This window comes from Plectropomus leopardus, chromosome 4 (assembly GCF_008729295.1).
Source record: "Plectropomus leopardus isolate mb chromosome 4, YSFRI_Pleo_2.0, whole genome shotgun sequence".
Taxonomy (NCBI): domain Eukaryota; kingdom Metazoa; phylum Chordata; class Actinopteri; order Perciformes; family Serranidae; genus Plectropomus; species Plectropomus leopardus.
The window spans coordinates 23,189,734-23,213,382 of NC_056466.1; the positions used below are offsets into that span (position 1 = coordinate 23,189,734).

General features: G+C 40.3%; 1 protein-coding gene across 4 annotated transcripts; it reads left to right on the plus strand.

Moving 5' to 3' along the window:
* The first annotated feature begins 35 nt into the window (after positions 1-35).
* On the plus strand, positions 36-23,508 carry LOC121941810 (dynamin-2-like). Of its 4 annotated transcripts, none has more exons than XM_042484690.1 (20): positions 36-459; positions 4,190-4,263; positions 5,340-5,489; positions 5,585-5,788; positions 7,282-7,380; positions 7,719-7,879; positions 8,209-8,351; positions 8,444-8,579; positions 8,975-9,042; positions 10,801-10,939; positions 12,802-12,888; positions 12,994-13,064; positions 14,871-14,925; positions 16,199-16,309; positions 17,216-17,325; positions 17,412-17,523; positions 19,056-19,223; positions 19,357-19,583; positions 22,032-22,277; positions 22,518-23,508. In XM_042484690.1, exons 1-20 carry the CDS (start codon positions 299-301, stop codon positions 22,582-22,584), a joined length of 2,589 nt encoding a protein of 862 aa, XP_042340624.1. In that variant the 5' UTR covers positions 36-298; the 3' UTR covers positions 22,585-23,508. The 4 variants fall into 4 exon arrangements, with proteins under 4 accessions (XP_042340624.1, XP_042340625.1, XP_042340622.1 ...); XM_042484691.1 differs by lacking the exon at positions 10,801-10,939 and adding an exon at positions 9,439-9,577 and having other exon boundaries at positions 37-459; XM_042484688.1 differs by lacking the exon at positions 10,801-10,939 and adding an exon at positions 9,439-9,577 and having other exon boundaries at positions 38-459; positions 22,515-23,508.
* The last annotated feature ends 141 nt before the right edge of the window (positions 23,509-23,649 follow it).

A 23,649-nucleotide genomic window follows, 5' to 3' on the forward strand; every position in this document is an offset into this window, starting at 1 on the left:
CCACGATCTCCGGCGGAGGCTGGGTGTCGCCTGACCGGATGATGACAGAAGTTTTCGGTTTAATGTGGCTACTTTTATCATGCAATCATCCTGCTAATAACCTCTGTAGTGCTCTGACCGCAGTCGGGACTCATGACTCTAATCTGCCTGGCGTTTTAATGAAATAACCTCATAGAGACTGTGGCAGACTGCAGTGCCATCTGGAAACTTTTGCTTTGCTGGAAGACCGACCCTTTGGCTCTTATTTGATCGGGGAGCAGAGCAGGATAGAGCCCGCTGGGCTGACCGAGGTGCCGCTATGGGAAACCGGGGAATGGAAGACCTGATTCCCCTCATCAACAAGCTCCAGGACGCCTTCAGCTCCATCGGCCAGACATGCAACTTGGACCTGCCGCAGATAGCGGTTGTCGGCGGCCAGAGCGCAGGGAAGAGCTCCGTGCTGGAGAATTTCGTCGGGAGGTTGTACCGTTTATATGTAACTTTGGATTAGTATAGCTTTGTGAATGGTGTTTTTTCTACTTTCACGACTGTAGACTGTGGCTGCTGCTGTTCTTTTAAGACAAACTGTGCCGAGCTGTTGCGTAAAAGTCGCCAACTAAGCACTTGGGTACGCGCTCTGTGTCGGTGCCTCCCAGTTCATAACGTTTTTTCTCTCCAAAGGATTCTTTCCATTTTGGAGCTGAGCTATTCACAACGCATTATTACGCATTTTACGCACGAGAAAACAGCTGTTGAATGAGAGACAAAAAACTGAGGAGAAAAAAATTGAAGGGATTTATAAAAGTAATTTTTGTCTTAGAGCTCCTCAGCCTATACAAATTTGACTTCCTCAGCAGGAATATCAGCACTGATCTGCTACTGCTTCATATTCTACCCACTCTGTCAAACATTTACTGAGGTTGTTTTTTCCTTGAGATTGCTTGCGGGCTGTAAATACATCTTTATAGGCCTTACATTACATAGGTCAGGTCAATGGTTTACTTTCCAGGGTGAGGTGCAAACAGACTGTTGGCAGGTTTGATGTGGTCTTTGTCAGATAGATGAAGTGTTGGAGTTTGTACAAATACCGACAGTGCAAATGAAAATGCAATGCTGAATAAGCTTTTGAGGTCGATGAATGAGTGTAAAGGAATCTGAATTTTGGATCCCCCTTTGATGACAAATAGAAGCAAACCAACTGCTACATGAATGCCATATGTTAGATGTTGAATGTGGAAAATAAGCAGTTTGTTTTGCAGTTAGAACAAAGAGACACACGCCTTTGGAGAATATCTATTCATGAGGAAAGGGAAGGGGAAGAAGACATGTCTGTGTTGCTGCCGCAGAGGCCTAAACTGCTTGAGATATCCGTGGCGTCTTTGTGTTTTTATCTCCAAACGAAGGTGCCCAGAAAAGGGATCGTTTTACTCTTCGACATGTCAGAATGATTTCACTTGTTGTCCAAGAGATAGGGAATGTTGATTAGCCAGCCAAGTCTCCTTTTTTCCTGTTGCCTTTTGTCTCCGGGTCCCAAGCAGTGGCTGGGGGAGACAGTAGGGGCATTGATGTGTTTGTGCTGGGGTCATCAGTGATGTCACCAGCTGCACTGTCATGTGTATATGACACACTGGGTACCAGATACCCACAGGAGGCTACTTAGCTGTTTTCGTGTTTGTTAATTCGCTTACTGACGTGCACAGGTGTTATACTGGCTCTGTTCATTTATTTGTTTTTAGTTATTTGGAGTAGGTTTAAATCAGTCAGGATTCAACTAACAATCATTTTAGATTTTGAACAATCTTTTTATCATTTTCCACTCATTGGTTCCTTAACTTGGGGGTAGGGACCACTTGAACGGGGCACATGATTTTTCAGAGTCACAGTATGATTAATAGGATACAAAACTACATAAAAGGCATTGTGTTTTGGATTGTTTGTCATTTTATTGTTTTGTTTGTGAAATATTGGATGAATTTACCTCTCGGGGCCTCTTACAACTATTCAAGCATATCAGTCTGAGTTGTATTGAAGGGAGATCTCTCTTTTGTGCTCATATGTTAGCTCCTACACGGGGTAGCCAGTAGACAGCTTCATTTACAAGAGGTCAAAAGTCAGAGAGGGTGGGGAAAAGGTTTCAACTCATTATCTATGGCATTGATTAATTTGATTATATATTTTTTTTTATTAATTCAAATGTCTTCACCATGATTTGTTCAACCAACAGTCCAAAATGAAAACATTTCCAGTTTGCAATGAAGGAAAACATAAAGTACCAAATTCTAAGTCAAGAAACTGAATATAATATTTGACATTTTTGACATATTTCAATGACTGTAACAATAAATGAATACTCAAAATTCTTGTAGATGAATTTCATTACAAATTAGTTAATCAGACCAGGTGTTTCAGCTCTGGTTGGGAACCCCTGATTTATACCATTAAGTGTGAAAACATAGCCCAAAGAACCCAAATCCTTATGTTTGAGCAAATGTTTGGTTGGGATGTTTACTAGATAATTGGCACAACGTTGTAATTGATTAACTGTCTTGTTGGCAATCAAATGGGGTATAACGATACATCAACCTGAAAGAATATATTGATTCAATAATCAATAACCCAACATCACTGACACAAAGTGAAAACATTGATACATATCTTCTTCTTCTTCTTTAAGACTCAATTATACTCTGTTTTCATACAAAAATAGATAACTTTGATTTCAGTCATTGCAATTATGACTGCTCACATGACTTTCATGCCCCCTTTATGTTGGTGTAGATAAATCCATTAGACAGCATTAGAGTGCAGAGCCAAATGTTTCTGACAAAAGCAAACAGTGGAAGAGGCTGTAATAATGCGTTGCAGACATCTGTGGTCTGTGAGGCCATTAAATACTATGAAACATGTCGACAGAGAATTATTTTTACGATCTTACAAATTCGCCCCCTTTCGCCATTCTTAAAATGTCTTCGTTGTGACTTACAGTTGCATCTCGCTTGGGCGCCGCTACATTGCCCCCCTGATCTGTGGTAGTATTCTGTCTGTATCTGTAAGCTTTCAGAAAATGTGCACAAATTGTGATAAAATGAATACACAGTATGCACAGAGGGCTCTGTCTGTGGCCGTATACGTATCTAACGTTGAGCATAATTGTGCCATTAAGAGATCCACCTTTATTTTAAAATCCGCAAAGCATGTCTGTGTCACCATTTCCGTCCACGCACACCTCCCTCCTGAACAATCAAACAGTGCTTGCAACCCAGTGCCAGGCACCAGATACCAGGAAAAGACAACTGAATCAATATCGAATCTTATACAACTGTCACACGTAAGCAAGCATACAGTCTAGTCAAAATTTAACACAAGAACCAACTGAATACATAAGCGTGCAATTATTGTATTGTTGTCCAAAGAATCAATATAAAATCGCATAATGATTAAACTTGTGATTTACACCCCTGTACTTGAATTATTCATGTCGTGCTTTCATAAGTGACAGGAAGAGATGAGGAAAGAGGATGGGAATCACTGTTGTGTAACATCCTGACTGCTCTGTCAGCAGCGGACAGCAGGCACAGGGTGTATGTGTGTACGTATGTATGGCCTGCTTACCTTACGCTAAAACTCAACTCAGTCTTTGCTGCTGACCTGGCAAATACACAGACAGAAGGACGGACAGACACAGACATGCTCTCACAGCCTGCAGAGATGGGTAGTCGGTGACCTGGAAATAATCACAATTCTATTGAACAGTTTCCATTCTGATGAACGTTGTGTGTTTGAGAAGGGGAAACAGGGAGACATGTTTCTTTCCCTTTGCACTATTTATAATGAATAGGGTTGTAAGGCAATCTTTGCCTTGCATCAATAATGCACACATGTACATGGGTGGACACTGGGGATCAATTTTAGAGCTTGTACTCCTATTTTCATAGAAGCGGACACGTATTCAGGACACGATATTTGAAAATAAAATGCTTTCAGACTTTTTTCAGTTTGTATTTATTTACTGAGAAGAAGCATCACGTTGCTAAATTATTCAACTGGGATCAGCGAGAGCACACATTTGATATGATTTGATGTGACATTGTTGTTATTTGATTTGACGTTGTTACAAATGTCTGTTAGCCAAACAGCCATTTGCTTGTCAGTACTCATGTCACTACGTCGTCTGTGTGTATTAAACTTTGACTGTCTCTCAATCTTTCAGGGATTTTTTGCCCAGAGGATCTGGCATCGTCACTCGTCGTCCTCTCATTCTCCAGCTGGTTAACAATAAAGCAGGTAAGTTGTAAACACGAGTCACACAGTCTGGAAAGGGTCTGCGCTCTTAAATTCAGGCTTTACAAGTCCTGGTCAGGTGTGTGATACTTGACACCTCTTTTTAAACCATGACAAGAGGAAAATGGTGGGTTGGTTGCTGGAGAGAGAGATTACAGATCCATCTGTTTGTATAGCTTCAATACTTTTGAACAAGGGGCAACCTGAAGCTGAAAAAAAAAATTGTAGTTCTTTGAATGGCCACTTGAGGCTGGATCCAAAAGTGAGTTGATCCTTTTAGACCTCCATGTTAAAATGCTCAACTTTACAGCAGAAAAAAACATGATTATAGCCTGAGACAAAAAAACAAATTTGTTCTCTAGCTTATTTTATTATTCATTAACTGCACAGGGTTGAATTTTTATAGAATTCATCTGTTTACATTTCATTAATGATTAAAGTTGCACATAATAAGGGCGCAGCTGCCTGAGTGACAGACTGGGGTGCAAATAGATCCACCCGTCAGTCCTCCATAGCTTCACTCTCTCATCCAAATATGGTCATTTCTGGCTCCAAAAAACAGAAATGTTGAAAATGCCCAACTCAAGGCTTTAAAACAGGAGTCCACAAACCAATGGGTAATGTCACGGTAGCTACTACCATTATTTTATAGTCTATGCCTTCAATACAAAGTATCGATACTTTTGACAAACTTACTAGCTAACAGAGAATGAATAAGAATTAGTAAAAAGAGTCAACTCAAGCGCAAAAAGTAATAAAATGGGAAAAAGTGAAGGTCGATCATCAGCACAGCTGAGTGACCATGTAGTTGTACAGCTATCCAAATGTACATGTGAACGTCTGAGCAGCTGACAGACGTAGACGCGACCGTTCTAAAAAAAGAAAGTACAGTAAAATCCACATTATCGACATGTTCTATGCAGCTAACTTAGTTTCACTCCCTCTAATTTCCTACACTGTCCCTCTTTGTGCCATCTTCCCCTCTGTGCCCCCTTATCTTATTACATTTGTTTCTATATTCGTCTCCCATCAATCCATTGCGCTCCTTCCTGTCTAAATCTCTCATTTGCTCCATGCAGAGTATGCAGAGTTCCTCCACTGTAAGGGACGTAAGTTTGTGGACTTTGACGAGGTCCGTATGGAGATTGAAGCAGAGACTGACCGGATCACAGGATCCAACAAGGGCATCTCCCCCATCCCCATCAACCTCCGTGTCTACTCCCCCAACGGTAACACACACACATACAAACTCAGCTTTCTAGGTGCAATTTTTCAGCCTCTGACTGATTCCTTTCCTTCCTTCTACCTCATCAACATCTCTCAGTGCTGAACCTGACCCTGATCGACCTGCCAGGGATGACTAAAGTTGCTGTGGGAGACCAGCCTCCAGACATCGAGCACCAGATCAGGGACATGCTGTTGCAGTTCATCACCAAGGAGAGCTGTCTGATCCTGGCCGTCACCCCGGCTAACACAGACTTGGCCAACTCTGACGCCCTCAAGATTGCCAAGGAGGTGGACCCTCAGGGTAAGAGGACTTTTTGAGAGCTTGGAGAAAGTTTATGTGTAGGATGGTGCCAATATGTATGTCATTTGATACATTTTCTTCTGGATATTTTTATAAATGTAACCATTTTTGGCTCTAATTTGGTTAAAAACTAATTACTTTTGCTGTGTCTTGCAGCTATTATCACTCTTCTTTTTATAAATCTTTGCCTCAGTGCAGGAGCCTGCTCGTAAGAATAATTAACAGCTGCATTATTAAAACACTTCCTGGCAGCGTAGATGTGTTGAATAAGATTAGTAGAGATATAATTACATTTAATCAAACCCACCTTTGGCCTTATTTTGTTCAATTCAGATGTTTTTAAAGGTTCAGGGTTGTAGTAATGGTAAATGGACAGCATTTATATAGCGCTTTTCTAGTCTTAGCGACCGCTCAAAGCTCTATACACCCTATTTATGCACTGGTGGCCAAGGCAACCATGCACTTACTCCCTGCTCATCAGGTAATCATTCACACACACTTAGACAAGATACCGAACCCTAAACTGCTCATATGACTTTGCATCAGTGTCTAAGGACAGATGTAGACTGCAGGGATGAGAGCTCAAAACACCAACTTTCCGAATGGTAGACTACCGCGCCACCTCCTGAACCCCAGTCGCCCCAGTAGATGGTTAACTTTTTACCAGCCAAACATCATCATGTTTGCATTGGCCATTGTGAGTATGTTACATGCTGATGTTATATAACATGCATATAACATACTGTTGGGTCTAATATCAGCCTAACTGAGCTACTAGCATGGCTGCAGATGGTAGTCTTGTTTTGATTTTTGGAGCAGTGTGTGCTCTGTGTAAGTTTGTGTAAGTTTGTGATAGGCCAGCGCAGACAGTAGTGTTGTTTTTTCCATTGGATTTTGAATTACTACAGAAAATAAGTCCTGTAGTAAAGAAATGTTTATGATTCTTGCACGTTTTGTTCAGCAAGATCATCTTCAGAAATGAACATCACTGTTAGGATGTTTGAAGTGCAAATGAAATCACCAGAAGCAAAACGCATTATGCTATAAACAAACAACACCACGGTTACATGACGTAACATCAACACCACAAGACTGTAAAGCCAGTTCAGTACGATGACGTTCTGTAGTCTTATTTAGCCACTTGTTACCAACTGTCTGTTTTAACACACAACGGCTTTAAAGTTTGCAAGTAGGGTACTGTCTAGCTATTTTATGTTGTAGAACAAAATGTGAAAATCTCTTCAGCTTGTGTTAACCACAGACAACTCACTGACATAATGACAAGGGAAATGCTGACTCATTTCCAGGATTTAGGACTCATTCCTGAAGCACTCTTTAGATTGCAATATACTGCTAACACACTGTTCCACTGTAGTTTATTAGAATTTAACTGCCTAAATAAAAGCATTACATTTTCTGTGTAAATCCTAAACTCCCCGTTCCATGTGTAAGTCATATATGCTCAGTCTTAGCAATGACACCTTTGTCTTTAGGTCTTCGGACAATTGGTGTGATCACCAAGCTGGACCTGATGGATGAGGGGACAGATGCACGAGACATCCTTGAAAATAAACTACTGCCGCTCCGCAGAGGTGAGACCACACACGCACAAATACTAACACACAAAAGCGCCCACACATACACATTTTGCAATGAAATTCACCAATCTCATTGCAAATATCCAAATATTTGCAGATATACATTCAACTACACATTGGCTCTGAAATTAAACAATGACAATGATCTTAAATAGACTGAATGAAATATCATCATGTTTACATCCTCAGCAGATGAACAGCTTTTCTGAAACACAGTTCTTCAATATTAGCAGTCATCATAATTTAATATTTGGTTGCAAATCCTGTGCAAATCAATTAATGTATTTAGTTTACCACCCACAGAGAACAGCAGACATTTCTTCTGTCTTTAGGTTACATTGGGGTGGTGAACCGCAGTCAAAAGGACATTGATGGAAAGAAAGACATCCGTGCCGCTTTGGCTGCTGAGAGGAAGTTCTTCCTGTCGCACCCTGCATACAGACACATTGCAGAACGCATGGGCACACCACTGCTGCAGAAGACCCTCAATCAGGTAACACACACAAACACACATATAGACATGTGCTGCAGGTCTTTTGCAAAACTCACATAATTGTTGAGGATTAATTTGATGACTAATTTCCAGGGTTAAAAAAAATTATTTCTGGCTTGTGTTCATTTGTACTTTAAAGTTTTTGTCAAGAACATTTCTGTTTCAAGTGAGCCCTTACCAAAAGAGCACACATTAACAAAGTATAAATACAAATCTCCTCAGCATTTAAATACTTCTTTATGAAAAAATAAGCATTAAAATACTTCTAAGTAAAAAAGAAAAAAGAAGTGAATTATTTTTAAAAATACAATAATTTTGTGTCTCTCCAGCAACTGACCAACCACATCCGTGACACGTTGCCCGGGTTACGCAGTAAACTGCAAAGCCAGCTGTTATCACTGGAGAAAGAGGTTGAGGAGTACAAGAACTTCCGCCCTGACGACCCCACACGCAAGACCAAGGCCTTACTCCAGTCAGTACATGCACACGCCGTCGCACAAACAGATGCAGACAAACAAATACATCGTTTCAAAGCATTTCCTGTATTCTATGTACAATCTGTAGGATGGTGCAGCAATTTGGGGTGGACTTTGAGAAGTGCATCGAGGGGTCTGGGGATCAGGTGGACACCTCCAACTTGTCAGGTGGAGCAAAGATCAATCGCATCTTCCATGAGCGCTTTCCCTTCGAGCTGGTGAAGGTGACTAGTGATGTGAAGTTTTAATATGATTATCACCATTATGTTGAATGTTGATAAGTAGTTAGATTTAAGTCACATATTTGTGTATTTGTAATTTTACTTGACAGAGAACTCTATTTTTCAGTATTTTTTTTTAACTGTGTCAAAGGATTGTCTGGCTGAACAAGTGGCTCAGGCACTCATAGGTTAATAACGTGCTCCACGACTGGTTTTATATTTACACTAACTGATGTGGCAATCTTTATAAATACCAGTGTCATACTGTTACTATGTTGCCCAAGCTCTCATAAATGAAACATTAACAAAGGGTACACAAACCCACAGACTATCCCTCTTGTTCAGCATTCATTTTGCATTGGACAAATAAAGTCTAAGCTTTTGCACGGTATTCTTAGATGGAGTTTGATGAAAAGGAGCTGAGGAAAGAGATCAGTTACGCCATCAAGAACATCCACGGAGTCAGGCAAGTCTGCAAACAGCACACTGCTCCGCACACACATTCCCTGTCTGTATGTCAGCTATCATGTCTGCCAGCCTTTTCTCTATTTGTTTTTGTCCATTCGGCTTCACAAAGACCTACAGTCTTCTCTGTCTCGAAGTGTCACTTTCTGTCTTAGTTTTCTTGTCTCCATTTAATGTGCTGTCTCTTCAGTCCATCTTTGTTTTTCTGTAAGCAGTTTTTAGTTAGTCTCCCTGGCTGCTTGTTAGCCTTATGGCTGTCTTCCACTCCACTGCTCCTCATCTTATCTTCCTCATCATCTGTCTGCTGATCTCTTCCCTCATCAGTGTGCCTGTGTGTCCATCTATCCCCCTCTTGTGCCCCATGTCTCTATGTCTGTCTTGTCTGTATGTCCTTCAGGACAGGCCTGTTCACCCCAGACCTGGCGTTTGAGGCCATAGTGAAAAAGCAGATCATTAAGCTGAAAGAGCCCTGTCTGAAATGCATCGACCTGGTCATCCAGGAGCTCATCAACACAGTCAGACAGTGCACTAATAAGGTATCGCTGCATGGTCTCCTGCCTGGCTGCCACACCTGTACATACACACCACAGAGACCAGCCAACTTAAGAGCTGCCAGGGGCCATTTTGGTGCCAAACTGTTTTATAAAGCAGCCGTTTTGGTTATGTTTTTTTAAAAGCTACAGTATGTGCTTTCGGTCATCGTTTTGGCATGCTGGATTGAAAAGTAAAGTGGCTGAATTCAAAGGGAGGGTTCAGTTTTAACAGTCCTGCTTTAAAGTTCACTTGCATGAACATTAGCGGATATACAAGGCTGTACTGCAGTGCACTGGAGTGGTGTCTCTGAAAGGCTGTGTGGTTAGGAACAGGCAGGCTATTACATGTTCCTGTACAGGTTAATTACAAAACAAGCTGCAGGCTTGGTTTTAGGCTTCAATTGAAGCAAGACTTAAAGGAATACTTAACCCACAAAATAATTTGCGTGTCAATCACTCACCCTGTGTTATGTGTAATATGTGGAGAAAACTTTGTTTTCCTCACATGGTTCCACGCTGAACGAGGAGGCAGGGGTTTCTCAACAGAAAAACTATATCAGCACATTCATACAAACTTAACACAATGCATTGCGCAACATTAATGCTGAAAGGGATCTACAGGTTTTGGAGCAACATATGCTGCCATCAAATTCAGCATAACGTGGAGCAAGTAACTCAAATACAAATTGTCATTTTGAGGCTTAAATATTATTTTAAGTCTCGACAACCATGCTGGCTGGATGGTGACACGAGGAAATTTAAGAAATCACCAAATCATTAAGGATTCATTGTCTGGGAACAATAAATGCCTTTACAAAATGCCAATCTATCTAATAGTTGTTGAGATATTTTGCTCTGGACCAAAGTGGTTGACTGATTGACACTAAAATCCATAAAAACCCTGCCGCTAGCATGAATAAAAAGCTATAGGCAGACTTTTAACATGCAAATGTATAGGAAGCTGAAATTTAAATGTACACTTTCTAGAACCTGCAGCTTGTTTTTGTTCTATACATGAAGTAGAACTAACTGAATACCTGTTTTTTTCTTGTATTCATCAATCTTCATCTTTTTTTTTCCTTTTGAAACTTTCTTTTTTTCTTCCAATTTATTCCATCCAACTTCATTTTTCTGCCTCCGTTCCCATTTTCCTCATCACGGCCCCATGCTACACCACCTCCTTTACCTGACATTAAACCTCAAACTCCCATGATGCCTCACCACAGGACAGGCCTGTTCACCCCAGACTTGGCGTTTGAGGCCATAGTGAAAAAGCAGATCATTAAGCTGAAAGACCCCTGTCTGAAATGTGTTGACCTCGTCGTCACCGAGCTTGCTGCCCTGATCAGGAAGTGCACTGAAAAGGTAAACAAGAAGAGTGGAGGGGCGGATTTAAAAGTGATCAATACAAAGAGACAGTGAAAGGAAAAAAGTAATACAAGTAAAAGGTGATGGAGGGCAATCAATGGAAGGAAAAGAGAGTAATAAACTAACTTGTCACTGTCTGTTGTTGATCGTTCCCCCTCACCGCTGCTTGCACTCAGCACCCGTTCCACCCACTTCACCCTATGGTTCCCTCTTTAATGACGAATCTAAAAGAGCCCTTTCTGATCCTGGACCTCTACCAGCCCACTTACCTCATCAGTACTGTGATTGGTGATTTATTTAACACCCCCTCACCCCGCCTCACTTATCAAATCAAATCCGTGCTCTCAAACTAATAGTCCTTTTCCATAGTCATGTGCTGGCTTGGCATGACTCGGCACTTTAGCCCGGCACAGCTGTCATTTTCTCTCCATACAGCAGTACTACCATCTCGAAGGCGCCAAAACGATCCACTCTTTTTCACAAAGTGAAGAAAAAAAAACATAACGCAGTTTGCATAAAAAAAAGTCATAGATACTTTTAAGCACTAATGACTAATTAAGATACAATTTAGCATTTGTCATGCAAGAGAGCCAATGAAAATACATGGTCAGTGTTACCATGTTGACATTTAAGGTATTTTGATTGACGGACGACAAATCATGCATTGAAGAAAACAGTCCACCTTAAAAGTTACAAGTAACTGCTGGTAGTCTTTAATCACAGTAAATAAAATATTTTTATAAAATATGTATCACTCTTCTTAAGTTTTTCTTTTTTGATTTGTGATGCATTTTATTTAAACATTAATGGTTTGGGTTAGGGTTATTGCCTGTGTCCAGAGCTCTGCCTTTTTTTGTGCGACAGCTCCGAGCACTTTGCGTTGAAAATCTCTGAACTTTTCAGGAAGGCGCGAGTAACGTCACTGCAGCTTCTTTAGCTAAGCAACTGTCTTTCCTCACAACAAAGACAGAAAAATCTATTTTTTGATGAGGTGCTGGAATAAAGCGCTCCCGAGCCACCACTTTTGTGCTGAAGTAAAACGCTATCTGGACGCAGGCCCTTAGATTGCAATGCACAGAGGGAGCTGAAACACACAAATTGATTGGATGACATTGAATCGTCACTGAATTTTGACACTGAGTAATGATAACGAAGCCCATCTGATGTCACTGCAACACAATTGGAGGCCATTGTACGTGCTGTCAGCATCACTGACAGCACGTACAGATGTACAATCTCAATTGTGGCTCAGTGTGTTTAAACTGGTAATGGAGACTCAAATCGACACAGCTTAATTTGATTCATCGCAGCAAAAGGTGCCGATGGAAAAGCACTACAAGAAATTTGTCTGCTTGGAAAATGGCTCAACTGTGTCTGTTTTTCACCCTGTGTTGTCAAGACAGATTTTAATGTATTTACCCTGTGATACACTCTTTCCTGAACCACACCAGTAAAGCACTCCCCACCAGCCTCCATCAAACCCTACTCAAACTTCATCTCTTTCTGGACTTTAACCTGATCCTTCTTTCCTACTTCCTCCCTGATTTGTTGAGACTCGTTATCAGCTTGAGATGACATTCTGCTAATGCACACTGTTTCCTTACACTTGCTATCACAACATCTATATAGCTGACAAAAAATCTCAAGCTGATATGGAGCTCATTAGTGCATGCCTTCTCAGTCTCCATGTGTGAAATGTCCTGCCTCATACTGTGTTTATATCGTATAGTAACTGTCAGTGGTCGGGTGTAGCTGCTTATGAGGATACACAGTGTTCACAGTGTTGTGTAAGGCTACACAGGTGTGTCCTGTAACGGTCCCTGCAGCAGTGCGTGTGTTTTCTGTGTGTGCTTCTACAGCTGGGATCGTACCCTCGGCTGAGAGAAGAGACTGAGAGGATCGTCACCACCTACGTCAGAGAGAGAGACAGCAAGACCAAAGACCAGGTGTGTGTGTGTGTGTGAGATAGAGAGAAAGATGCAGCCAATCTGTATTTCTGTACAGTCTCACTTCTTTGTGTACATAACATGTGTGATGTTTTGCCCCCTCAGGTGCTGCTGTTGATTGACATTGAGCTCTCCTACATCAACACTAACCATGAGGACTTCATTGGATTTGCCAAGTAAGATACTTAGTCAAGATACTTAAGCTTCATTAGGATTAGAGAAAGACGTCTATCCTAAAATTTTCCAAATGTGAAACGATAAGGGGCAGCACGGTGATGCAGTGGTTTCTTTTAATGACCACTGATAAAATTAATTAATGAAAATGTGTGCGTATTACATTGAGCCAACACCAGGAAAGGCAGTCTTCAATACATGCAAAGAAAGTGGTAAGAGGAAATTTTACTTTGTAAAACTTCAGGAACTATTTTTACTCAATTATTTTTTAGATTTAAATTTTTAATGAACGAAAAGTTGCAGGGAACTTGCTGTATTTGATACAGTACTGATATAGTGCTGTATTTCTGATTAAACATTTGCTAAAGGCGTTTACACAAAGTTTTGTGTTGGAGTTTGTTATATTCCAAATTCTTAATTTCAACAGAAATATTTTCATTTTTATTGTAAATACATATTGTTTACAAATATCGGTTATCGGTCCCATTAAGGACTAATAATCGGTATTGGCCCTGAAAACCAATATTGGTCGACCCCTACTTAAAATAACTCAAAGTTCACCGGGTTTGACACAGTTCTGAGCAATGGTCTCCTGGGAGAAAGTCGTGTGTTTGTTCGACCCATCCTCAAAAATCAACCTGCATCCTTACGCAGCCTTTCAGTCTTTATACTACATCCTTTTTTACTCCTATCAGTGGATTGGTCACAAGTGGGCAGCCCTCCTGATAATGTCAGATATACATAAATGACTGGCTCATACCTATGAGGGGTACATATGAATTGTGGTACCTTACTATCCTAGGTATACATACTAACAGTGCACAGTGCCGTATAAGCCTGATCCAAAAAATAATCAGCAGATTAATCAATAAATCAATCAGTAAGAAAAATCATCATTAGGTGCTGCCTTAATCTCTTTAATATCCAGTCAGTCAGTCAATAGGGATTGATCAGTCAAATGTTGAAGACCAATTTTCTGGCCAACTGATACTTTTAAAATGTTTTCTTGTGCTGGGAAGAAATTAAACAACAAAAGTTTAGTCACCATTAGCACAGCCCAACCAATATTAGAGGCCAATGCTTATGTCAGTTTTAGTTAAAAATATTCATTATCTCAAACATGTCTGACATTTCTGTACCGGAATTTTTTTCACTTATCTCAAATAAGTAAAATATTGGTTAATATTGGCAATTTTGGCTTTTACATTTACCACCACTATTTGTGTTTTTAAAAGTGCCAAGTCAGCATTACAGAGAAGAATTTGTAGAAGTGTTGTACTTCTGCACTACGAGTTCTTTAAAGGAATACTAATACATGTACAAAATCTCAACAGTTAGATTTTTTGCAACTACTATTCTCCATCTCAGACTTTAGGTACAGAAAAACATGAAGGCGATAATAACTTGTATGATAAAGTGTACTGTATATTATTTTTGAAATGTTTTGTTAGTAGCTGAAATGATGACTCAATTGTTTGGACAGTGGACCAAAATGAGTGGATTTGCTGCCTTTGATCATCAAATGTGACAATAAATAGACTGTCTTTGGGGTTTTAGACTGTTGATCAGACAAATCAATACGAAGGCATTAAGGCTTTAAGATATTATGATGGGCACTTTTCACCATTTTCTGATGCCTTCCAGACCAAACTAAGAATACAAAAGGCAGAATAATAAATAATAAATAAAAAATAGTCATTAGTTATAGCTCCAGGTAATAGTGACATTTGAAAAATATGAACAATATCATGTGGTTTAATTTGTGGATATTATACCACAGTTTATCTTGTTGAATGCCTCTCCCGCAGTGCTCAGCAGAGAACCGCTGCCAACGCCAACAAGAAGAGAGTCATGCCCAATCAGGTACCTCCCCGTTAAAACAGACCACAGCCACATAAAGCCCTCACACCACTGCAGCATCATAGCAGCTGCTTTCTCCTGCTGTTTGCTTTTTATTTCTTGTTCTTTGTTGTTGTCTCAGCCCGTCTTTCCTTTCATTGTTGCCCTCTGTTGCCTCACATTTACACACTCTTGTCTGTGCCTGTGTTGTCTTTTCTCTTCATTTCCCTTTTCCTCTTTCTCCTCCTCTGTTCCTCCTTTTTTACGGCCCAGGGAGAGATTCTTGTAAGTATCGTACCCCCTCCGCACCTCCACTGGTCACTTCCTCTTTGGGTGGGTGGGGGAGTCAACGGTCATTCAGGCCATGTCGAGAAACGAGATTTGATGAAGAAGAGGGAAGTGAAAAATTTACACTTACAAATTGATGAGAACTGGATTTTACCAAGATGGTGGCCATTTATTCCAGTTCTACAAGTTTCTCACCCAGTCATTAGGCTGAAAAAAGTTTTTTTCTCATCCTTTTTTTCTGTATTTTTTTGATTATGTGGGATATGTCTTGTTATCCATGTCTCTGTTTGAAACACAGCAGTATGTCACAAAAAGCAACAGCCAGCAGTTTTAGCTGCGCTTAAGCCCTCATTAAAACGTTTTTATACTGGGTCAGCCTGCAGACTCTCAAAATCAGCTGTATTTTGCAGTGAGACCATTGACTCATTTAACAAAGAAATGCATGCATGGGCATAAAAGGGACCTACTTAAAATTAGATTGGGTGAAATAAATTACCAAAGAAAAACTTCTCTTTGGTGCCTAGTTTGTCTGTGTCTGAACAGCCCTGATGATAACGGTGGCCTAGGAAGAAAATGCTTTTTAGGCGGCGTGGGAATGTTTTATTGCGGCACGTCACCTTGGCACTGAGACAAATTGGTGCGCGGCTGACTCTCCAACTTTATAATACATTAATCGTTACAAAAACCCATGCTGGGGTATTGCACATGTCCGCTTATTATCCCTGTGTGTCTGTTCCCTTTGCCTTCTTGTCCGTCAGTCTGACAGAGAGAGGGATGCAGAGAAGGTGACTTTTCATTGAAGCAAACGTTTTTATGTTTTTGTTCTTTTGTTGTTGTTTTAATGTATAATACTGTTGCACGTGCATGGCGTTTGTTCTGTATTTTGATGCCAATTCTCTATGTTTTTGTCATTTCATCTGTTTTTAGTCTTCTGTTTACTCTCTGCAGACATATATTACTCCTCTTGTGGGGTGTGTAGTTTAGTCAACTGTTGGGCTCTCGTGTGCAGGTGATCCGCAGAGGCTGGCTCACGATTAACATCAGTATCATGAAGGGAGGATCCAAGGACTACTGGTTTGTCCTGACTGCTGAATCTCTCTCCTGGTACAAAGATGAGGAGGTAAGACTGCTTATAGGGAAGTAAACGCTTGAAAAATGTGTTGTTTACTTAGAAAATAAAATATCACGTTAATTTTGACCAAACACCTTAATATCAACATTATAGAGTTGACTGTTGGTGCTTTCACAAAATATTTACACAATGAGATTTTTGATAAATATTCATCAGTAATGTGGACGTAATGACTAAAGACATAATAGAAAGAGCTAAAAAAAGGCTGACTTCACTCTTCTGGGGCTGTAATCAACCAAAGAAAATCCTGGTCAATTGAAATCAATAGTAATCCATACATTTGACACTAGATGTCGTCTGATCTTTTTTTAATCCATTGTCCGATTAAAAATGAGAGTTGAAAAATGTTTACTTTGAGTGAAACGTTGCACTCAAATCACGGTGGAGAAGGGGCAAGATTAATACCACAAAAACCAACCATCACAGAGAAGAAATACAAGTAGTGAAAAACAACTGCTGTTTTTTCAGCCGGGAAAAGAAAGACTTTGGTGGACACAAGGCTTTACTTACTATCCAAACAATGAGAATTTGGTCTGACAATCAACTGACCACAGGTTTACACCCGACATCTTACTGGAACGCAGCCTTTAAAACCAGGAAAAGACATCACTTAAAAAATATGATATCAATATATATCAATCAATATAATCCCCAGCCCTACTCATTTTTAATGTATGGAGAGGAAGTGGGCTTGTTTTTAAGGACAAAACTTCCAGCATCTCATAAAGTAATTACAGAGTTATCACTATAACACACCGGTAAAACTGTAGTCATCCTGTGTCCCAGGATAGTAAAATTTTACTTTGTACTCACTTGCTCTGGTGAGTTAATTGTTTATTTGCTATAGTCTGCCATCTTTTATAGTTGTCACCACATCTCTGGTTGTTTTAACAGGAGAAAGAGAAGAAGTACATGCTGCCTCTCGACAACCTGAAGCTGAGAGACGTGGAGAAGGGCTTCATGTCCAGCAAGCATGTCTTTGCCATCTTCAACACTGAACAAAGGTAAGGATGCTACGATCCTTGAAAACAATCATGTTTATGATGTTGTATCTGCTGTAATCTTTGGTCAATGTGTGTGTGTCTGACAGGAATGTGTACAAAGACCTGCGTCAGATTGAACTGGCATGTGACACTCAGGAGGATGTAGACAGCTGGAAAGCTTCGTTCCTCAGAGCTGGTGTTTACCCAGAGAAAGACCAGGTACGCCAGAAGCTAACTAATACTGTAGGCAGTTAACAAAAAGTATTTACAAAGAATTCCAGCATTTCTTTAAATGTAGCCTAAAGATATTTAGAGACACACAGCATATTGTGGGAAATTATGAGAGTTTTGTTTGCTTTTTGCATACACTCTGGTGAAACTAGTTTGCGGTCCAAATTTTAAACAAAAATTGTTTTACCTTTTTTTCTTCCTCAATGTGTCTGGAGTACATTTGTAGAGCACAAGAGGTGTTTTTTTTAGCAAAGCCCTGTTCCACAACCACACTGTGTGCAACTGCTCATTCAATTCACTGCCCCGCTGGTCTAGAAAGCACACTGGGGGATCCAATATCCAGGCCACAGCTATCCACTGTTTGCTTTCCACGCTATTATATATTCAGGTCACTTACTAAGGAGAGTGCATCCAAAAAGATCTATGATTCATGGTCAAAAAATATTGGTGTGGGGTGGATGGAAGGCTTAAATCGAGAAAGATGTGCCCTAAACTGTAGAGCTTTGCCTACTGTTCATTTAAAATGCAGTTAAAGCTCCTTACACTGCTTCAAATCCTTAGTACTTCTCTGTAAGAGTAAGTAGTCAATCAATCAACAATCAAAGATTAAAAAAGACATCTTAAGTTATTATTTATGTGACTTTAAAGTGCTGTACAGGAAATTCAGAGCATTAACATAATAAACCACTATTTGCCAAGTAAAGATAAAGTGGAGATCACTCTGTGAGTGTTGTAATCTGAGCTTCTGTGTTTGTTGTTGTGGTAACCAGTCTGGCGGTGTGCATGCAAGCATTTATGTGTTTACCACTGGCTAACTAATCGCTGCCGCTCTGCAATTTGCTCATGCAGTGCCGAAAACGCTATCCCAACCCACAGTGCCAATGCTGAAGCATAGCTTCCGGTTTCCCCCCATGTTAACACTGTTAGCTCTGTCAGCACTGTTGCTGTTATTAGGCTTCTTTTTGGAGTTAGCACCATTAGCTGCTAGCTCCTTTAATGTGAGAGTTTTGGACCAGAACAAATCTATAATAGTGAGAAGAATTCTTAAGAAATCTGCATACCACGATACCATCTACAACGCTGCCTCAGTTAAAGGTACATTATTATAACCTCTTCCATTGTCGCCTCATTTGCTGTTGTCAGAAACATTTAACCCTGCCCTCTATTGGCTGTATTATTTATATCTGTGGGTGCAGTGCCGTTTCCAATGTTTTAAACGTATATATATTTTTTTTATACATAAAGGAGGTAGAAATGAACCCTTACCATTATGTGGGTGTGCTTCAATCAGATGTGACTGACATTGACTAAACACCCCACCAGTTGCCATGAGATTCTGATTCAAATATTGCTTAATCCTGATGGGTCCTCAGAAGTGTGTGACATCCCATTTTCACTTTAAACCCATACTAAGTGCACCAACAAAACAGAAAACTAATTTATTTCAACCTATCACACAAACAAAACATCTCTGCTGTAGTACCCTTTACTTCTCTTTCTTTTGTCTCTGTCTACTCCAGCCTGAAAATGAAGATGCCATGAATCCTAGCGACACCGTGTCCATGGACCCGCAGCTTGAACGGCAGGTGGAGACCATCCGCAACCTCGTGGACTCATACATCGGCATAGTCAACAAGTCCATCAGAGACCTCATGCCCAAAACCATCATGCACCTCATGATCAACAGTGTAAGTGCTCAGCTCTAACTTTTTTCTTTTGTTAAACTATAGATCTAGAGAGGCATGATAAATGAAAACTTAGGTGGGAAGTCTTTCAATAATAACATGGGTCGCTGAACTTTCTTTTTCCTCCTATTTTCAGGCGAAGGACTTCATCCACTCTGAGCTACTGGCCTATCTGTACTCAGCCGGTGACCAGGGCAGTTTGATGGAGGAGTCAGCAGAACAAGCTCAGAGGAGAGACGAGATGCTGAGGATGTATCATGCTTTGAAAGAGGCCCTAGTCCTCATAGGAGACATCAGCACCACCACTGTCTCAACCCCAGTGCCTCCACCGGTAGATGACAACTGGATTGCCAAGGACCCAAGGTAACAAACATGAATAAACACAAATATATCAGCTCTTATAAGCTTACTGCAGTCTGTACTTGTGTTAAATGGCATGAAATGTCAGTGCAGACATGCCAAATTATGTTTGACATCATTTAGAAAAAAGTGTCACCATTACATAGTTTGACCACCAGAGGCCACTGACATGTTGAGGTTTTTTCTTACTGTATAATATCCTGCTTCATGTATCCTGGTCATGGTTCTTAAAAAAGTCAAGATCGTATCAAGAGTATTGTTAATGTTATGTGTTTACATGAAGAAAAATCACAACGAAATCTAGAATCAGCCAGGCTACAACAAAGGAAATCACAGACCACCTGTTTTCCACTGCACTCACTCAACTTCTCTGAGGAACACTACGCAGAGCACGTGTGGAGTGACAAGTCAGTTCTTTTGGTTGCACTTGATAATTACATTAAGACTGCCCAAGGGCAAGTCAGAGCAGGGACATTTGCACACGACTTTTGCACACTGACTTTTCCAAGCCTGGAAAATTAGACTGTCAAATTCCATGACTTTTCCAGGTTTTCCATGACCATGCAAACCCTGTATCACTGTAATTCCTCAGGTTTAAACACTACTTATTGCACTGACAAAGAGGAAAATTATGTGAAATTATGCTATTTGTTTACAAAAACAGAATAAAATCACATTTGGTGTTTGTTTATGGCTTCACTTATGGTCTCCATCTCTCGAACAAAAATATTTACCACAGCACTTTTTATACCACTAGTGAAAACTGAAAATCACAGGGAAACGCCCTTTAAACTGTCTGCAGGTAAACTCCGGACACCTTTAAACTCCAAAGTTTATGGCAAAATCGCATTTAACCTGGCCAAAAAAAATCAATGTGACACTATAACACATTGTCAGTGAACATGTTCGAAATGTATTAGGCCTAATTAAACTCATAACAAAACTATTGGCATCAAACAACAACAAATATAATGGTTTACTCCAGTGGGCAAAATTTAACACAAAAACCAGCAATAAGCAAAATAATAATCCCTGTTGCAGTCTGAACGCAGCTCGTGCGTGAAGTTAACAAATCTGTCTGAACGTCACTTTCACTCACCGGAGCAAAGCGGTTTACTCACAGTTCAAAAGTCTCCGAAATCCACGAGCAGATGTGAGTCCAGTCACAGTCCCAGTGGCGAGGATGAAGGACAGCAGCTGATCTCCCTCGGAGCCGGAGGAGCACCGTGCTTTCCTGGTAACACGGGACCTGGTGACCTGATCTGGTGACCCGGCGGGTTTCCGTCCATTCAGTCGTTAGCGAGGAGCTAACAGATATGCTAGCAGCAGACGATATCTTACAAAGCTGACAGCTGCTGGCAGGAGCACTGTACGGCTAACAAACTTTTAGCTGAAGAACACAGTTCTCGTGAAGGATTTTTAACTATAACCAATGAGTAACTTGGCTCACTTTTTGTAGCTAGTCGCTACATTAAAGGAAGAAAAACACATTTGTCGCAGCGGCGCCATAGCACCTCTCTCAGTCACTCACTCACGCTCTCTCTTAGCCCCGCCTATCGACCAATCACAAGTTCAGACACGTGACGTCTCTCTATATATTGACTAATCACAGGCAAATAAAACTTTAGCAAGGTAGTCTGTCACACGCAGGGTGTTAAGGGCTGTACGCTCAAAACAAACTATAGACAGGTTACCCTAGAAGGACTTTTCAAAACATTTTTGAAATGTCACACCAGACAAATTAGATGTATGCATTTTTAGAAATCCCTGTTTCTCAGCTGATGAAAAGTACATAATTAATTTAATTATTTTAGCAAAATGTTATAGACATTAAATTATTTGGCGAAAAAACTACCCTCGTTTTATATTTTTAGAGACACTGATTTTAAAAAAACAGCCCACTTGTTAACAATTGAAAATGTAAAACTAAAACAAAAAAAGATAAATTTCAGCTTTAATTCCATCTTTTTACCAGACCCTGAAGATTTTTAATTTTGTAATGTTTCTTTATTTCCCCTACATTTTAATTATGATACAATTGAATTTATTTATTTTTTATAATGAAATGTTCTTTTATTTTGAAAATATCCAATGTATAAGTTGAATGTTTCAATAGTTTGAAAAAAAAGGTTACTCTTAAAGGGAAATATCCATATAGCCAATATCCATTTGCAATATGTACATCAAGTACATCAAGCAAGTAATACATCAGTGGGTTCTACGAGGGGTTAAATGCACAGAACCTTACCAGGAAGTAACTATGATGATGGTGTCAGAACATATATGTCCTATGACATCAACATATAAAATAATATTAAATTATTTTTACCATTACCATTCCTTGTAATCCTCCATGATCCTTTTTGTTTCATCTCAACAGTCTATAGTGGATTTAGGAATTCTTTTTTTGAAATGTAACTCTTACCAATTAGCATTCTGTCTCTGTCTCAGTCCTCCACCGGGGTCCCGCCCCACCTCGGCAACAGCGCCCCCTCCTAGCCGACCCCCAGCGGCAAGGGGGCCCACCCCGGGCCCCCCACCCCCTCTAAATCCCTCACCTGCTTTCGTAGCACCGCCCGTGCCGTCTAGACCCCCAGGCCAGACAGCCTACGCAGGCGATCTCAACTCTGGTGTGGTGCCTCTTGTCCCTTCCAGGCCGGCCCGTGTGCCTCCTGCACTGCCGCCCGGGATTCCCAGGTAACATCACACACACACACACACACACACACACGGAATCTAATGCTTTTTTGTGCTTTGGTATTGGTGGACGTTGCTGGGGCATTTGAGGCTGCTGGTGAAGGGTTGTACTGTATATTCTGGCTTTTGGTGTTTTGGGAATCTTTGGTGCATGACTATCTGATAATTTTTTGCCTTGCATGTTTCTTCTCCCCCTCCTCCTCCTCCTCCTCCTCCTCCTCCTCTCTCTTCTTGCAGCAGAAGACCCCCGGCTGCTCCCAACCGACCCACTGTCATACGTCCATCAGAGCCCTCCCTGCTTGACTAGAAACAAACACACACACACATATAAAAACGCCTTTCTCCTTGTTTACACTTTTATATTTCTCTAGAGCAGATTCTTTTTTTCTCATGTATATTCCTATAACTACAAACTTTGTCCTACTGTAACTGATAATCTGATGCTGTTTCAGTCTGTGCATTTCAGAAGCATTATGTATGTAATTTTGACTTTATGTGTAGGTAGTTTTTTTTTTAACAAAGAATATGATGACATTTTCTGCATTCAGTATTATGAAAAGGGATAAATTTGATGATCTTATTGACTTTAAGGTTATGAACCAGCAAGTCACCTTTAATTTTTTTCATTTGAAATGAAATGTGTCTTAAAACAATATTCACAACTTTTATATAATGGTAAGAAAACTATATTAGAAGTAATTCTTCTGGTGAGTTGTGTACTTGTTAACGTTTTTGTCAGTAATCTTACACACTAAGCACCTCATTAAGTAAGCAGCACTTTTTTTCTTCTTAGTTGGTAGATTTTCAAAGCCCACAAATGAGCTTATTAAAATCAGACTGACCAGTGGAATTTGTATGCTTCAATATTTTTGGCTAATTACTTTTATTACAAGATTTTTCAAACATAATATAGTTAGATTTCTGTGTTTGTCTTTTGTGGACCAATTAAAAATGAGAGAGAGAGGGTGGAAGGGTGTTGGGAGAAAGCACAGCAGCAGTGGGCGTGCAGCATCTTCCAGATACTGATAATTACAGTCGTTGAGGTGACCTTGACCAGCGAAACGTCCCAACAGTTGCCTCCCACCACCAACGCCTCGAGCAAAAATCATTTTGTAATTACTTCTTATCACCTTAAAAAGCCATAATGAGAAAAAAGGATCATGGAGGAGAAAGTGTGTCTCTTTCAGAAGGTGTATAAAGTGACGGACTGAATAAAGGAACAGCAAAAGAAGGTGTGGTGGCTGTTGCTTGTTTTCGCATTCACTGCCTCATTTCTTTCTGAACCTTTCAATGATATGTTGTCGTTGGATCTGCCATTTCCACGCACATGACAGTAACCATGTAGTGCATGTACTTCCTGTCACCGTATGAC

Bases quoted from the DNA above. Each gene is read 5' to 3' on its own strand.
- LOC121941810 (XM_042484688.1), top strand. From the start codon at position 299: ATGGGAAACCGGGGAATGGAAGACCTGATTCCCCTCATCAACAAGCTC. The intron at 4,264-5,339 runs GTAAGTTGTAAA...TGCTCCATGCAG, and splicing joins GCTGGTTAACAATAAAGCAG to AGTATGCAGAGTTCCTCCAC. The intron at 5,490-5,584 runs GTAACACACACA...AACATCTCTCAG, and splicing joins CCGTGTCTACTCCCCCAACG to TGCTGAACCTGACCCTGATC.